Below are 17,550 nucleotides of genomic sequence, written 5' to 3' on the forward strand. Positions count from 1 at the left end.
TATAAAATATATATAAATTAAAAGGGAAACTAAAAAAAACAGAGGGGAGAACAAGCAAATAAGTAAAACAGTCTTGGCAGCACCATCAGCCAATAATAAAAAGAGAGAAACAGAAGGGAGAAACTAGTGGGATATTTTATTCATTTTTCCTATGATATATGGGGGAAAGTTTTTTTCAGATCTGGGAGTAACGCATCGAATGGGGGACAAAATAGGGATGGACTCAGAAAAAGCTCAAGTCGGCTTTAATCTGGATGGGGAGTGACATTTGGGGAAAATACTTGCCGTCGAAGGGTTTGTTATTACATTTTTTTGAAAAACGGAGGTACAACAAAACTCTCCTTCGCTCAAGGGTTTCCAAACTAGATTTCCAAAGGAGCAGAGAGTAAGGTACCTTGCCTTCGTCGAAAATTATTTGTAAGGCTTTTTTTGGATTGAGCCTTCTTTTTCCGATTCTTCGTGAGAGATACAATGGTACCAAATTGGACAAGCAAATTCGAGATGTGGGCGACAAAAGACGTGTCAGTCCTTAAGGAGTGGAAGGGGACGTTAAATTTATATAGGAGCTTAAAGAGGGCGATAGACACGTTAGCAAAATTGACTATGTCCTTAACGTTGAACTGACCTTAAATTTGAAGAAATTGTTACGCGTTATAGTTTAAACGAGGACAAAGAAATTTCAGAAGGAATAGGTTTAACAAAAAAGGGCGAGGACTTGAGGAAACCAATCGGCATTACCATGGACTAAGAGGGTTTTACTGTCATGTCTTAGTCCAAGGCCTCATCTCCAATTTTACTGAGGATACTCATAGGGTCGCTTATTAAATTTCTTTAGCATATAGAACGAGGTATTTAGGAGGAGATAAATACCTCGCTCTTTATGCTTAAGTATTTTTAGTAATTTACACCATTTATTCCACGGCCTTTCTGATTCAGGGGTCATTCTTAAAGAATTGGGACAAAACTTAAGATTTAGTGTAAAGAGCGAGGTATTAACGAGGGGATAAACCCCTCATATACATAATAAGATACTACAATGTAAAAGTTTGTTACGTAAGTTTATTCTTAAGTTACGTATATTTTTTACTAATAAAAACCTTCGTTAAAAATTAAAAGTTCTAGTTGCTTTTTTAAGAAACAGAAAAATTGAAGGGCAACTAGGCCTCCTTCCCCATCCCTTATTTCTAAAAATCGTCTGATCAAAACTAAGAGAAAGCCAGTTAGCCACAAAAAGAATTAATATGCAAAGTTCATTTTAATAATTTATGTGAGGAGAGCCAAAATCAAACATGAATTAATTCAAAAACGTTCAGAAATTAAATAAAAAAAACTAGTTTTTTTAACTGAAAGTAAGGAGCGCCATTAAGACTTAAAACGAACAGAAATTACTCCGTATATGAAATGGGTTGTCCCCTCCGCAATCCCTCGCACTTTTCGCTAAAGTTTGACTCTTTGCTACAATTCTACTTTTTTAAACAATTAAAAACTTTAGCGAAAAGAGCGAGGCGTTGAGGAGGGGACAACTCATTTCATATACGGAGTAATTTCTGCTCGTTTTAAGTTTTAAAGTCGCTCCTTACTTTCAGTTTAAAAAAACTAGTGTTTTTTACTTAATAGTTTAAAGGAGGTAACCAAATAAGTCGTAATTGATGGAGGTTATCGTTCATTATTTATATAGTCTAAGCCTCACCATCACCGAGGCCCCTTCCTTTACCCTTCAAAACAATATTTCAAAGAATAAAAGCTTTATCATATAAAGGTTACATTGTGAAATTAAAAGAAAACAACAAACACATGTTCTTAAGACAAACGACCTCTATTACTGCTTGCTTAAAAAAAATGCTTGTTTCTACTAAGAATAAAATAACTGAAAATATAGGTAGCTAGATAGATATTTTTGGTAAAAAGCGAAAGGGTCATGGCAACAGGCAAAATACTTCTTTTTAAACATAAACCATCACTGCCAAAGCACATAAAAAATATAATAGAAAAGATTGCAACTTTTTCTTCTTTGCCTAGAAGTCCAGTAGACATTGTCCTTCAAGAATTAACCCAAAAATCTTGGTCACCACTGATAAAATTTAAGTGTAGGCAAGGTTTTTACATTTTTAAATTAATTCATGTTTTGATCTTGGCTCTCCGCATATAAATAATTAAAACGAAATTTGCATATTGATTTTTTTTTTTTTGGCTAAATGGCTTTTTCATAGTTTTAATCGAAAGATTTTGAGAAAAAAGGAGCGAGGGAGGAAGCCTAGATGCCCTCCAATTTTTTGATTACTTAAAAAGGCAACTAGAACTTTTAATTAATTACGAACGTTTTCATTAGTAAAAAATATACGTAACTTACGAATTAACTTACGTAACGAACTTCTATATTCGTATGTTTTTATTGCATATATTTTTATTGCGTCGATACCTCGCTCTTTACACTAAAGCTTAAATTTTGTCCCAACTCCTTAAGAATGACCCCTGAATCACAAAGGCCATAGAATAAATATTTGAAATTACTAAAAATACTTAAGCGTAAAGAGCGAGGTATTACGAGGAGGTAAGTCCACGAAATGCTTAATAATTTCTGTTCGTTTTAACTTGTAATACTGCTCCTCACTTTCAGTAGAAAAAACTTTTTAAATTTATTTTTTCATTGTTTTTTAAATAATGCTAGAAAATCCTGCGCCCCCTTCATTGAAAGTCTTCCCCTATGAGAGTTCCTTCATGGAAAGATCCTCCCACGTAACCCCCCCTCCCCTCAACTCTCCCCCCCTAAACCAAAAAATGTCCCTGAAAACATCTGTATACTTCCCGGTAACCATTGCAATATGTAAACACAGGTCTAAGTTCGTAACTTGAAGCCCCTCCCACGGGGACTGCGGGGGAGAAAGTCGTCCCCAAAGACATAGTTATTAGGTTTTTCGACGATGGTGAATAAAATGGCAATCTCAGAATTCTTATGCGGTGACTTTGGAGAAAAATGAGCTTGGAAGGAGGCCTAGGTGCCCTCCAATTTTTTGGGTTACTTAATAAGGGCACTATAACTTATAGTTTCCGTTAGAAAGAGCCCTCTTGCGACATTCTAGGACCACTTAGTCGATACGATCACTCCTGGGAAAAAAAAATTCCACATTTTTGTAGATAGGAGCTTGAAACTTCTACAAAAAGGTTCTCTGATACGCTGAATCTGATGGTGTGATTTTCGTTAAGATTGTATGACTTTTAGGGGGGTTCCCATATTTTCTGCAATAACGCCAATTTTCTCAAGACTAATCTTGATGAAACTTATATATTTAAATAAGCATTAAAATGCGATTCTTTTGATGTAACTATTGGTATACAAATTCCATTTTTTAGAGTTTCGGTTACTATTGAGCCGGGTCGCTCCTTACTACAGTTCGTTACCACGAACTGTTTGATATTGACAAGTGCGAGTTTCTTGTTTTCAACGGTAATAATTGTTCAGAATCACTATACTGCGATAGGTTTAGTATTCCTCGTGTTAAATCGTGTCGTTGGCTTGGTATAACAGTTTGCGATTCTATGAATGCTCTCCAGTCTCGTGCTGTCAAAGATATTTAGTGATAAGCTGAGGCTCGGTTGCTCTAAGATTGTGGCAAATCGTGGACACTATAGGAGAAGAGCGTTAACTCGGCTTTACTCAAATTTTTGTTATCATTCTGCACTCTTCTGTTCTGGTATTAGGTCACTTCTGTTGACTGGTGGTTTAAAACGTATTCGTATAAATTATTACCGGTACTGCAAATTTCTTTTATATCTACCTCGTTCTTACCGGAATACAAAACTGGCTAAAAAGTATTGTGCGACAGATATTACTGATGTTTTAGAAAAATTATCTGCCAAGCTAGCTATTGAAGCGCTTTTGACAATTCCGACCTTGACCATAACTGTGCAATTCCCTATAATGATGAGAATTTATATCGATGCGAGTCAAAATGTGTACGTCTAATTAGACCTGTTTGGATTTAAGATCTGTCTAGAAAGGGTCTAAATAATTTTCTCGCCACAATAAGCACCATAAATTTCGGAGAAGGCACTGGAAATCGTCATCTTTTGTTTTATATGGTATTTCCTTCAATGCACCGAATGCATGGTTCCGTTACAAGAACAAAACAGTCAAACAGTTCGTGGTAACGAACTGTAGTAAGGAGCGACCCGGCTCAATAGTAACCAAAACTCTAAAAAATGAAATTTATTTAGGAAAATAGGGGGAAACACCCCCTAAAAGTCGTAGGATCTTAACGAAAATGACACCATCAGATTCAGCGTATCAGATAACCCTATTGTAGAAGTTTCAAGCTCCTATCTACAAAAATGTGGAATTTTGTATTTTTTGCCAGAAGACAAATCACGGCTGCGTGTTTATTTGTTTGTTTTTTTTTTGTTTTTTTTCCCAGGGGTCATCGTATCGACCAAGGGGTCCTAGAATGTCACAAGAGGGCTCATTCTAACGGAAATGAAAAGTTCTAGTGCTCTTTTTAAGTGACCAAAAAATTGGAGGGCATCTAGGCCTCCTCCCACGCTCATTTTTTTCCGAAAGTCAACAGATCAAGATTTTGAGATAGCCATTTTGTTCAGCATAGTCAAAAACCTTAATAACTATGTCTTAGGGGATGACTTACTCCCCATAATCCCTGGGGGAGGGGCTGCAAATTACAAACTTTGACCAGTGTTTATCAAACAGTTCGTGGTAACGAACTATAGTAAGGAGCGATCCGGCTCAATAGTAACCAAAACTCTAAAAAATTGAATTTTGATATCAATAGCTACATCAAAAGAATCGCATTTTAATGCTGATTTTAAATATATAAGTTTCATCAAGTTTAGTCTTAGCCATCAAAAGTTACGAGCCTGAGAAAATTTGCCTTATTTAGGAAAATAGGGGGAAACACCCCCTAAAAGTCGTAGGATCTTAATGAAAATGACACCATCAGATTCAGCGTATCAGAGAACCCTACTGTAGAAGTTTCAAGCTCCTATCTACAAAAATGTGGAATTTTGCATTTTTTGCCCGAAGACAAATCACGGGTGCGTGTTTATTTGTTTTTTTTTTTTTTTTTTGTTTTTTTTTTTCCCAGGGGTCATCGTATCGACCAAGTGGTCCTAGAATGTCGCAAGAGGGCTCATTCTAACGGAAATGAAAAGTTCTAGTGCCCTTTTTAAGTGACCAAAAAAATTGGAGGGCATCTAGGCCCCCTCCCACGCTCATTTTTTCCCAAAGTCAACGGATCAAAATTTTGAGATAGCCATTTTGTTTAGCATAGTCGCAAATCATAATAACTATGTTTTTGGGGATGACTTGCTCCCCCACAGCCCCTGGGGGAGGGGTTGCAAGTTACAAACTTCAACCAGTGTTTACATATAATAATGGTTATTGGAAAGTGTACAGACGTTTTCAGGGGGATTTTTTTGGTTTTGGGGGTAGGGTTGAGGGAGGGGGCTATGTGGGAGGATCTTTCCTTGGAGAAATATGCCATGGGGGAAGAAAATTCAATGAAAAGGGCGCAGGACGAATCTGGTCACGTTAGAAAAAAATGTCAAATTAAGAGCTTAATATACAATGCTGGGTGTTCGGAGCCTCTCTATTATGGAGTATAATTTGAAAATAACACAACTATACGAGCGATAAAACATGTATACCACAACCATAACTCAACTAACGAAAGAACTGCTAAGAGATAACACAACTATAAAGCGAAAACAGGTGAAAACTAACGGGAAAATAAACGAACTAAGAGGTGGAAGGGGCCCAGAGAAAAAATATAATCCTTTTTCAATTTTGAGCCTAACTTCCGCAAAGGAGTAATAATGTCAGAAGCCCCGAAATACCGAATTATTTTCTTTTCAAACACTTCGTGGTAAGGAACTGTAGTAAGGGGCGACCCGGCTCAATAGTAAACGAAACTCTAAAAAACGGAATTTTGATGCTAAAAGATACATCAAAAGATTCGAATTTTTACGCTGATTCTAAATATTAAGTTTCAATTAATTTAGTCTTTGTCATCAAAAGTTACGAGCCTGAGAAAATTTGCCCTATTTTGGAAAAAAGGGGGAAACATCCATTAAAAGTCACAGAATCATAACGAAAATCACACTATCGCATTCGGTATATCAGAGAACTCTATAGCAAAAATTTCAAGCTCCTATCTAAAAAATGTGGAATTTTGTATTTTTTGCCAGAAGACAAATCACGGGTGCGTGTTTATTTATTTGTTTGTTTTTTTTTTTTGTTTTTTTCCCAGGGGTCATCTTATCGACCAAGTGGTCCTAGGATGTCGCGAGAGGGCTCATTCTAACGGAAATGAAAAGTTCTAGTGCCCTTTTTAAGTGACCAAAAAATTGGAGGGCAAATAGGCCCCCTCCCATGCTCATTTTTTTCCAAAAGTCAACAGATTATAATTTTAAGATAGCCGTTTTGTTCAACATAGTCGAAAACCATAATAACTATGTCTTTGGGAATGACTTACTCCCCCACAATCCCTGAGGGAGGGGCTGCAAGTTACAAACTTTGACCAGTGTTTACATATAGTAATGGTTATTGGGAAGTGTACAGACGTTTTCATGGGGATTTTTTGGTTTGGGGGGTGGGGTTGATGGGAGAGGGCTTTGTGGGAGGATCTTTCCTTTGAGGAATATGTCACGGGGGAAGAAAAATTCAATGAAAAGGGCGCAGGATTTTCTAGCATTACTATAAAAAAAACAATGAAAAAATAAACATGAAAACGTTTTTTCAAATGAAAGTAAGGAATAGCATTGAAATTTAAAACGAACAGAGATTATTACGCATATGAGGGGTTCTAAAAATACTTTAGCATAAAGAGCGAGGTATTTAGGAGGAGATAGATACCTCGCTCTTGATGCTAAAATATTTTTAGTGATTTCAACTATTTATTCTACGGCCTTTTTGATTCAGGGGTCATTCTTAAAGAATTGGGACAAAACTTACGATTTAGTGTAAAGAGCGAGGTATTAACGAGGGTACAAACCCCCTCGTACACATAATAAAAATATAAGAATATAAAAGTTTGTTACGTAAGTTAATTCTTAAGTTACGTATATTTTTTACTAATAAAAACGTTCGTTGAATATTAAAAGTTCTAGTAGCCTTTTTAAGTAACCGAAAAATTGGAGGGCAGCTAGGCCTCCTTCCCCACCCCTTATTTCTCAAAATCGTCTGATCAAAACTAAGAGAAAGCCATTTAGCCAAAAAAAAAATTAATATACTAATTTCATTTCAATAATTTATGTGCGGAGAGCCAAAATCAAACATGCATTAATTCAAAAACGTTCAGAAATTAAATAAAAAAAACTAGTTTTTTTAACTGAAAGTAAGGAGCGACATTAAAACTTAAAACGAACAGAAATTACTCCGTATATGAAATGGGTTGTCCCCTCCGCAGTCCCACGCTCTTTACGCTAAAGTTTTTAATTGTTTTAAAAAGTAGAATTGTGGCAAAGAGTCAAACTTTAGCGTAAAGAGCGAGGGACTGCGGAGGGGACAACCCATTTCATATACGGAGTAATTTCTGTTCGTTTTAAGTTTTAATGTCGCTCCTTACTTTCAGTTAAAAAACTAGTTTTTTTTATTTAATATATCATGAAAAGAGAAATCACCAATGCTACAGCACAAACACACACACACAAAAAAAAAAAAAAAAAAAAAAAAAAAAAAAAAAAAAAAAAAAAAAAAGAGACAGAAGGAGAAAAGGAAGACTGTTTTCCTAAATTAGTGATTAATATAGACCAGCACTTGAATGAGGCTTTAACCCTACTCATCCATACAATCACATAGGTCAAACAGCATAGCCACACACAATCAACCATAAAGAATAATCCATGGACAGGCAGTCATGTCGTCAATAAGTATAAGTCGTCATTTACCGAACAATAGAAAAAATAATATAGACAAATAATTCAGAGGCAACACCCAACATAAGGGCTCATCAGGAGAATACACTGGCCTATATAGGGTTTCGCCACTCTAAATTCTCTACCCAGCACAGTGTTGTGGCTACCACAGAATATCCATGGCATCCCCGCGTCAGGTATCACCCCCAAAATACATGCCTATGAAAAAAAAAACAGCAAATGTAAAACAACCAAGTAAAACCAAAACAAGCTTATCCTGTTAATATATCCCTCCCTTTAGCAACAATAGGTAAACTAAATATTATAAATTTTACCAAATCACAAATATTAACACATTGCAAAAAACCTGAATGAACTAAACAATTATAGAATTCATCTTTACCATGTGGCTAATTTTTTAAAAAATCCGCTCAATTAGAAACACAATTCAAAATAAATGGCGCTGTGACAACATTTCTCGAACCTCCGAAATTAGTTAAAAATTTCTTTAAGTATTTCTAGATAATTCTTTTGATATTTATTTAAAAGTTCGGTATAATGAAAACTAAATTTTTTAAATTGCCAAGTTAATTTATTTGCAGAAAAACCTCTTGATATCAATTTTTGGCTTAAGATTTTACATCTATTTTTAAAATCAATATAATTACTACAAATCCTTGCATAACGAAGTAACTGTGAGAAAAACTTGGGAAGTGTAAAGACGTTTTCAGGGGGATTTTATTTTGTGTGGGGGTGGGACTGAGAAGAGGGGGCTATGTTGGAGGATCTTTGCTTGGAGGAATCTGTCATGGGGGAAGAAAAATTCAATGAAAAGGGCGCAGGATTTTCTAGCATTACTACAAGAAAACAATGAAAAATAAACATGAAAACGTTTTTCCAAATGAAAGGAAGAAGTAGCATTGAAACTTAAAACGAACAGAGACTATTACGCATATGAGGGGTTCTAAAAATACTTTAGCATAAAGAGCCAGGTATTTAGGAGAAGATAAATACCTTGCTCTTTATGCAAAAGTATTTTTAGTAATTTCAACTATTTATTCTACGGCCTTTCTGATTCAGGGGTCATTCTTAAAGAATTAGGACAAAACTTACGATTTAGAGTAAAGAGCGAGGTATTAAAGAGGTTATAAACCCCCTCATATACATAATAAAAATATAAGGTTATGAAAGTTTGTTACGTAAGTTAATTCTTAAGTTACGTGTATTTTTTACTAATAAAAACGTTCGTTAAAAATTAAAAGTTCTAGTTGCCTTTTAAGTAACCGAAAAATTGGAAGGCAACTAGGCCTCCTTCTCCATCCCTTATTTCTCAAAATCGTCTGATCAAAACTAAGAGAAAGCCATTTAGCCAAAAAAAGAATTAATATACAAATTTCATTTTAATAATTTATGTGCGGAGAGCCAAAACCAAACATGCATAAATTCAAAAACGTTCAGAAATTAAATAAAAAAATCTAATTTTTTAGCTGAAAGTAAGGAGCGACATTAAAACTTAAAACGAACAGAAATTACTCCGTATATGAAATGAGTTGTCCCCTCCGCAATCCCTCGCTCTTTACACTAAAGTTTGACTCTTTGCCATAATTATACTTTTTAAAACAATTAAAAACTAAGTGTGATTCAGGATTTTTTTTGCGACTTATTGGGAAGAGGAATCTGGCGTAATGTTATATCAATCGAAAGAAGAGATCTAGATCTATAAGAACATGATTTTTAAATTGAAAAAAAAACACTATTTTTTTCTCTATTTACTGCAGTTTCAAAATAAGTGCTGTAAAATTCAACAAACATCTCAAAGAAAGTGCATTCAATTCCGTACAATTTGAGCTAAAAACATATAAACTATTTTTATTTTTTAAAGCTCTGCGATTTTTTTTTGTAGTGTAACTGAAATGATCACTAGCCGTATCGTGAAAAGGGACATAGGCTAATATTATTTTGTCTTCAAATGGTAGGAATACTTCAAACTTCCTAACTGTTTAAAAATTTTAACTTTTACTTAAAAATAAGTTTAAAAAATCTCGACTAAAAAAATTTTTTTTTTTTAATAGAATGGACGAATATGTTTTCTGGTGTACTAAGGCGTCTGCAATTACCTTTTTGGGACCTGATTTGCCAGTAATACGACTGAGCTATTTACTACATAAAAGAATTCTGCTTCACAGATGGATTCAGTCGGCGCATTGGAGTTGTCTTACTCTGCCTGTCCGTAAAATTGGGTAACAGCCAAGGCAGGTAGTCTGTACGAGAGGCAAAGCCAGCGGAACTTTTTAAGAGTTGTATAAAAATGATTAATTTCACTTCTTGATGATAGTCTATCATCCATCCTAGGGCAAAACTAAGGCCAATCGATTTCGGGCCATGCCCATCTAGGCAATTCTAGGATCCTGATGTCCTCCACTCGTAATATTTAAAGTTTGTTATTAAAAATTTTACGCATGCTCACCTGATGGGAGTTTAAAAGGCTATTAGCTTATCATCTTTTTTGGGGTCGTCCCCTAGGCATAATTTATGCGAATGAAAAATATTGTCTGAATATGACGTCTTTTTATACTATCATGCGTCTTTTTTGCTCTGTAAGTGAATTTAAATGTGATGTCGGCATGAATTTAAAAGTTCTGCCCATGACCCACCAAAACATTGTCATGCCCCACAGGTGGGGCCTGTGCTCTACGTTGGGAATCATGTACATAGAGTAAGGGTAATTTATAAGGGTTATTCAAATGGTCTGTCAGTTCTTTGAGCCATTGGAAGGCAATTGGAGACTAAAAATGATTCAAAGATTTATGACCAACCATGTCCACAGGACTTACAGGCAAGTGGGTGACTGATATTGTTCATATGATATGAGTTTTTCCTACTGAAAAACCTTGCCTACATTTAAATTGTATCAGTGGTGACCAAATTTTTGGGTTAACTCTTGAAGGACAATATCTACTGGGCTTCTAGGCAAAGAAGAAAAAGTTGCAATCTTTTCTATTTTATTTTTTATGTGTTCTGGCATTGATGGTTTATGTTTAAAAAGAAGTATTTTGCCTGTTGTCATGAACCTTTCGCTTTTTACCAAAACTATCTATCTAGCTACCTATAGTTTCAGTTCTTTTATTCTTAGTAGAAAGAAGCTTTTCTTAAGCAAGCAGTAATAGAAGTTGTTTGTACCTAAGAACCTTTGCTTGTTGTTTTCTTTTAATTTGACAATGTAATCTTTATATGATATAGCTTTTATTCTTTGAAATATTGTTTTGAACAGTAAGGGAAGGGGCCACGGTGATGGTGAGGCTTAGACTATATAAATAATGAACAATAACCTCAATCAATTACGACTTATTGGTAACCTTCTTAAACTATTAAATAAACAAGAGCTAAGAGCTCATATGGCACTTGTGACGACGCAAGAAGAGCTAAGAGCCAAGAGCTCATATGGTATGACCTCTAACAAAATCCTAAGGAATCAATAGATTGATTTAAAAGGAAAGTCAGAGGCTTAATGCCGGTCAGGATTCAAAATAAAAGCTCTGAGTCACAATGTCCTTCTAAATATCAAAATTCATTAAGATCCGATAACCCACTCGTAGGTTATAATAACTAATTTTTTTTAATTTTTCCTCTCCCTTTAGCCCCCAGATGGTCGAATCTGGGGAAAACGACTTTATCAAGTCAATTTGTGCAGCTCCCTGACACGCCTACCAATTTTCATCGTCCTAGCAAGTCCAGAAGCACTAAACTCGCCAATCACTGAACCCCTCCCCCCAACTCCCCCAAAAGAGTGAGGCCTGTACGGTTACGTCAATCACGTATCAAGGACATTTACTTATTCTATACACCAAGCTTCATCCCGATTCTCCACTCCAAGTATTTCCAAGATTTCCCCTCAAGCTCCCCCCAATGTCAAAAGATCTGGTCGGGATTTGAAATAAGAGCTCTGAGACATGAATTCCTTCTAAATATCAAATTTCACTAATATCCGATCGCCTATTCGTAAGATACAAATAACCCAATTTTCACGTTTTCCAAGAATTCCGGTTTCCCCCTCCAACTCCCCCAAATGTCACAGAATCTGGTCGGAATTTAAAATTAAAAGCACAAGATCCTTCTAGATATCAAATTTCATTAAGATCTGGTCACCCTTTCGTAAGTTAAATATACGTCAATTTTCAAAATTACCCCCCCCCCCCAACTCCACCAAAGAGAGCAGATCTGGTCCGGTTATGTAAGTCACGTATCTTAGACAGGTTTTTATTCTTCCCATCCAGTTCCATCCTGATCTCTCCGCTTTTAAGTATTTTCTAATATTTCCGGTCCCCCCACAACTACCCCCCCCCCCAAAATCTGGACCCAGTTGAGATTTAAAATAAGAGATCTGAGTTATGAAGTCCTTCTAAATATGAAGTTTCATGAAGATCCGATCACTCCGTCGTAAGTTAAAAATACATCATTTTTTCTAATTTTTCAGAATTACCCCCCCCCCCCCACAACTACCCCAAAGAGAGCGGATCCGTTCCGGTTATGTCAATCATGTATCTAGTACTTGTGCTTATTTTTCCCACCGAGTTTAATCCCAAGGTCTCAGACATGATTTCCTTCTAAATATCAAATTTCATTGCGATCCGATCATCTGTTCGTAAGTTAAAAATACCTCATTTTTTCTAATTTTTCAGAATTACCCCCCCCCCCCCCAACTACCCCAAAGAGAGTTATGTCAATCATGTATCTTGGACTTGTGCTTATTCTTCCCACCAAGTTTCATCCTGATCTCTCCGCTTTAAGCGTTTTCCAAGATCCCCCCCCCCTAATGACACTGGATCCGGTCAGGATTTAAAAGAAGAGATCTGAGTTTCGAGGTCCTTCTAAGTATGAAATTTCATTAAGATACGGTCACTCTTTCGTAAGTTAAAAACACCTCATTTTTTCTAATTTTTAAGAATTAACCCCCCCCCCCCCAACTCCTCCAAAAAGAGCAGATCCGTTTAGGATATGACCAATCCCGTATCTAGGACTTGTACTTATTTTTTCCACCGAGTTCCATCCTTATCCCTCCATTCTAAGAATTATCCCAGATTTTAGGTACCGCCCTTCCGACTTCGGTCTCACCGGATCCGGTCAGGACTTAAAATAAAAGCTCTGAGACATGATATCCTTCCAAATATCAAATTTCATTAAGGTCCGATCACTCCTTCGTAATTTGAAAATACCTCATTTTTCTAATTTTTCAGAATTAACCCCTCCCCCCAACCCCCCCAAAGAGAGCGGATCCGTTCCGGTTGTGTCAATGACTTATCTAGGACTTGTATTTATTTTTATCCGAATATATATTCTTTTTCTAGAATATATATTTGTCTTTTCCGAGCCAGAGGCGATTCTAATGGTGACTTGATTTCGATTCGATATATTGTCAAAACAATTGATTATAGGGTACTATGTGTCGAGGTTCTCTCTTTACTAGGCAGAATAGTAGACATTGGCGAGATCATTATATTTTTTTGGAGGGTTTCTCCCTCTTTTTGAGAAGGTTGGCGTGTTTTTCAGGCTCATATATTATTGAGTAATTATAGAAAAAAATCAAATAAAAGCGGAGCTACATTAAATCCAAAGACGAACGAAGGTTAAATTATGAAATTTTATTAAAACTTAAAACAAACAGAAATTTAAATCAATCAAATGCCAATTTTGAAAAAAAAGAGCAATCAGTAGGGCTAACACCTCGTATCACTTTTTAATTCTTCAAATTCATATGGTTTTTCATCAGCGTGGGTTTTCATATGCCTAGTTAAATTGTTTTTCATAGAAAATTTCCTTTTGCATGTTTCACATTCATATGGTTTTTCACCACTGTGAATTCTCATATGCACAGCCAAATGGGACTTGATAGAAAATTTACTTTTGCATGTTTCACATTCATACGGTTTTTCTCCACTGTGAATTCTCATATGCACAGCCAAATTGGACTTGTCAGAAAATTTTCTTTTGCATGTTTCACATTCATATGGTTTTTCACCATTGTGAATTCTCATATGCACAGCCAAATGGGACTTGATAGAAAATTTCTTTTTGCATGTTTCACATTCATATGGTTTTTCACCACTGTGAATTGTCATATGCGCAGGCAAATTGGACTTGGCAGAAAATTTCTTTTTGCATGTTTCACATTCATATGGTTTTTCACCACTGTGAATTCTCATATGCACAGCCAAATGGGACTTGGTAGAAAATTTACTTTTGCATGTTTCACATTCATACGGTTTTTCTCCACTGTGAATTCTCATATGCACAGCCAAATTGGACAAAGAAAATTTCTTTTTGCATTCTTCACATTCATAGTATTTTTTTCCATTTTGAGTTCTCATATGCCTAGCCAATCTGTGCTTCAAAGGAATTTGTTTTTGGCAGTCCAGTTGTAAGTCTTCTTGGTATGTAAAATCGGTCACTCCAGTCATAAGCTGGGAATCTGGGTCAAGATCAAAGTTTCCAAAACTTAGTGCCATATCACTAAAGGTATAATGCTGGCTGTTTATACTTGTACTTGTTATTAGAATACTTATATTACTACTTGCTTTTCAAAAGTAGACTGATGGATCTTCCTAGACAACGCTTGTTTTTATGCTATGAATGACGTCACTGAAATAGATTATGGTAAGAAATTTCATGTGACGTCATTTAGGGATGTAATATGAATGCAGCCTTTTATATTAGTGGATGAAGTCATTAAGATACTGATGTATACAATAATGACGCCATTCACATATCTTTTCCCCAAAAATTAAGGCTCTGGACGAATTTTCTGAAACTCGTGACATATATAGATCGATTTTTAGGCCAGAAAATCTTAAGTTGTCAACTTTACCCAAATATATATATATATATATATATATATATATATATATGTATATATATATATATATATATATATATATATATATATATATATATATATATGTATATATATATATATATATATATATTATATATATATATAAATATATATATATATATATATACGTATATATATATATATATATATATATATATATATATATATTATATATATATATATTAACTACAATAGACATTAGACTTAATGACATTAGATGTCAAAATATGATATAGACCCTCCTATGCCAAAACCTACTATCTACACAATAGTTTAATTTTGAATTAAAAATTGACCCCCCCCCCCCTTCCTTATTAACCCGACAAGGGGACCGTAAAAACGTAATCAGAATTTTTCTATGCTTTATGAGATACAACCTAGTAACTACAGATGTAAAAACATATTGTATTAGTTGTAGTAGAAGGGAAATGTTCTTATTTTAGTTTATTTCTCACCCAAAACCTATTATGGCCATAATAGGATTACAAAACCAAGAATCTATGTCTAGCAGAAAAGAGAGTGGCAACAATGGGAAGATAATGGAGTTCCGCATACCTGTTGGCAAATACACGCATCCCCATCTATTTCTTTAGGTCCAAAAATGAAGAAAAATCACTATTTAGTAAATTTCATGAAAACATGGCAGGTCAAGATACTAGTTTTTGATAGAGGGACAAAATCCCTTCCAATCAGTCAAAAGACCCTTCAATGTAAAATTTTTACCTAATCATACATTTGAGTTATTCATCGTTATATGATCTGAAAAACTTACAGATTTACAGCTTACCTGCAAAATCTAAGCAAACTATATAGCTTGGTTCAGTGGATTTATCTTGTTACTTTTGGTTACAAGATGATTTATCTAACAGCTACCTTATTTGGTTTCCATGATATTTACCTGTTCGTTTTTTTTCAACAGTAGGAGAATGAAGGGTGAATGGAGAATGAGAATGATGTCAAAATTGCTTTGTCGTATCTACAAAACCTTAAAACCAACCCTGTGCAAGGAACCAATTCTGATTAATAATAATAATAACACATTTTTATTTTTCTGTTCCTGTTTTTCCAGTGATGTTTCTGTCTCCTAAGAAAACATGTTGTGTAAGATTAAAAGTTGTGTAAGATTATAAGTGTATGAGGGGGGTTTTACCCCTCCTAAGTACCTTATTCTTCATGGTAAAGTTTTTTAATGATTTTAAAAAGTTTTTATTGTTCTAATTAAGCGGCCATTGTGTTTCAGGAGTCGTTCTTAATACAAGACTCAAAATGTTGACTAAAATAATTACAGGGACTTTTAATTAAGGTATTAATTAAGGACAATATTCGCCCCACAAAAGGCTATTACGTGTAAATGAATCTGATAATAAATAAGATGGCATGGATATATCTATATACATCCACAAAGATACAATTACAATATATCTAAAAAACAGTAAGATAAGATTAAGCTTACTTGGATCCGTGTTTTACTTTGATTAAGCTGCACACTTAATTCACTTATAGTTTCGGAATCTGGAAAGCGAGTCTCTTCGAACACTTCTTCCAATTCCTTAAATTGTCCAGGAGTGAGATTTATCCGATTCCATGGGTTAATAGAGTTTTTTCTGTCCCACCATCTTGCATATCTCTATTCGTAGGGCCTAAAATATCAAAGGCTAAGTTTGGCCAGGAAGAAAAATAGTTCGTTACATATGTTTATTTGATTTATAATTATTGTTTATTCTCGTAAAAATATTAATTTAACTTTTATTTCATTTTTATCATGCCAAGAAGGTAAATGTAACAGACATAATCTACTACCAAAACTAGAACCATGAAGGTTTCTTTTCCTGTTAGAACCTGGAAGTTTTCTTGTTTTTTCAGGATGCTCATCAGAAAAAAAAAATGGCTGATCATTAAAGTCCACTTAAAAAAGATTTCGCTCTTCTCTTATAGTGTCCACGATTTACCACAATCTTAGAGCAACCGAGCCTCAGCTTATCACTAAATATCTTTGACAGCACGAGACCGGAGAGCATTCATAGAATCGCAAACTGTTATACCAAGCCAACGACACGATTTAACATAGGGAATACTAAACCCATCGCAATATAGTGATTCTGAACAATTATTAGAGTTGAAAACAAGAAACTCGCACTTGTCAATATCAAACAGTTCGTGGTAACGAACTGTAGTAAGGAGCGACCAGGCTCAATAGTAACCAAAACTCTAAAAAATTGAATTTTGATACCAATAGTTACATCAAAAGAATCGCATTTTAATGCTGATTTTAAATATATGAGTTTCATCAAGATTAGTCTTGAGAAAATTTGCGCAGGATTTTCTAGGATTATTTACAAAAACAATGAAAAATAAATTTAAAAAGTTTTTTCTACTGAAACTACTGAAAGTTAAACAAACAAAAATTATTACGCATTTGATGGGCTTACCTCCTCGTAATACCTCGCTCTTTACGCTTAAGTATTTTTAGTAATTTCAACTATTTATTCTACGGCCTTTGTGATTCAGGGGTCATTCTTAAGGAATTGGGACAAAATTTAAGCTTTAGTGTAAAGAGCGATGTATCGACGAGGGGTGAACCCCCTCATATATACAATAAAAACATACGAATATAGAAGTTCGTTACGTAAGTTAATTCGTAAGTTATGTATATTTTTTACTAATGAAAACGTTCGTAATTAATTAAAAGTTCTAGTTGCCTTTTTAAGTAATCAAAAAATTGGAGGGCAACTATGCATCCTCCCTCGCTCTTTTTTTTTCAAAATCTTCCAATGAAAAATATGAGAAAGCTATTTAGC

The 17,550-nt window shown here is 34.8% G+C and overlaps 2 protein-coding genes across 10 annotated transcripts in view; both read right to left on the reverse strand.

Moving 5' to 3' along the window:
* LOC136024916 (uncharacterized) overlaps positions 1 to 17,550 on the reverse strand; it is a 202,087-nt gene that overhangs the window by 12,749 nt on the left and 171,788 nt on the right. For all 9 annotated transcript variants that reach the window (XM_065700490.1, XM_065700493.1, XM_065700495.1 and 6 more), the window contains one exon: positions 16,206 to 16,392. The gene's annotated coding sequence lies outside the window, so the exon portion shown is untranslated. The remainder of the gene's footprint in view (positions 1 to 16,205; positions 16,393 to 17,550) is intronic.
* On the reverse strand, positions 13,488 to 14,577 carry LOC136024915 (zinc finger protein 239-like). Its single transcript, XM_065700485.1, has one exon. The coding sequence runs from the start codon at positions 14,364 to 14,366 to the stop codon at positions 13,578 to 13,580; it is 789 nt and encodes a 262-aa protein (XP_065556557.1). The 5' UTR covers positions 14,367 to 14,577; the 3' UTR covers positions 13,488 to 13,577.

Source organism: Artemia franciscana, chromosome 3, assembly GCF_032884065.1.
Source record: "Artemia franciscana chromosome 3, ASM3288406v1, whole genome shotgun sequence".
Lineage (NCBI taxonomy): Eukaryota > Metazoa > Arthropoda > Branchiopoda > Anostraca > Artemiidae > Artemia > Artemia franciscana.

Coding starts and splice junctions, on each gene's coding strand:
- LOC136024915 (XM_065700485.1), bottom strand. CDS start 14,366: ATGGCACTAAGTTTTGGAAACTTTGATCTTGACCCAGATTCCCAGCTT.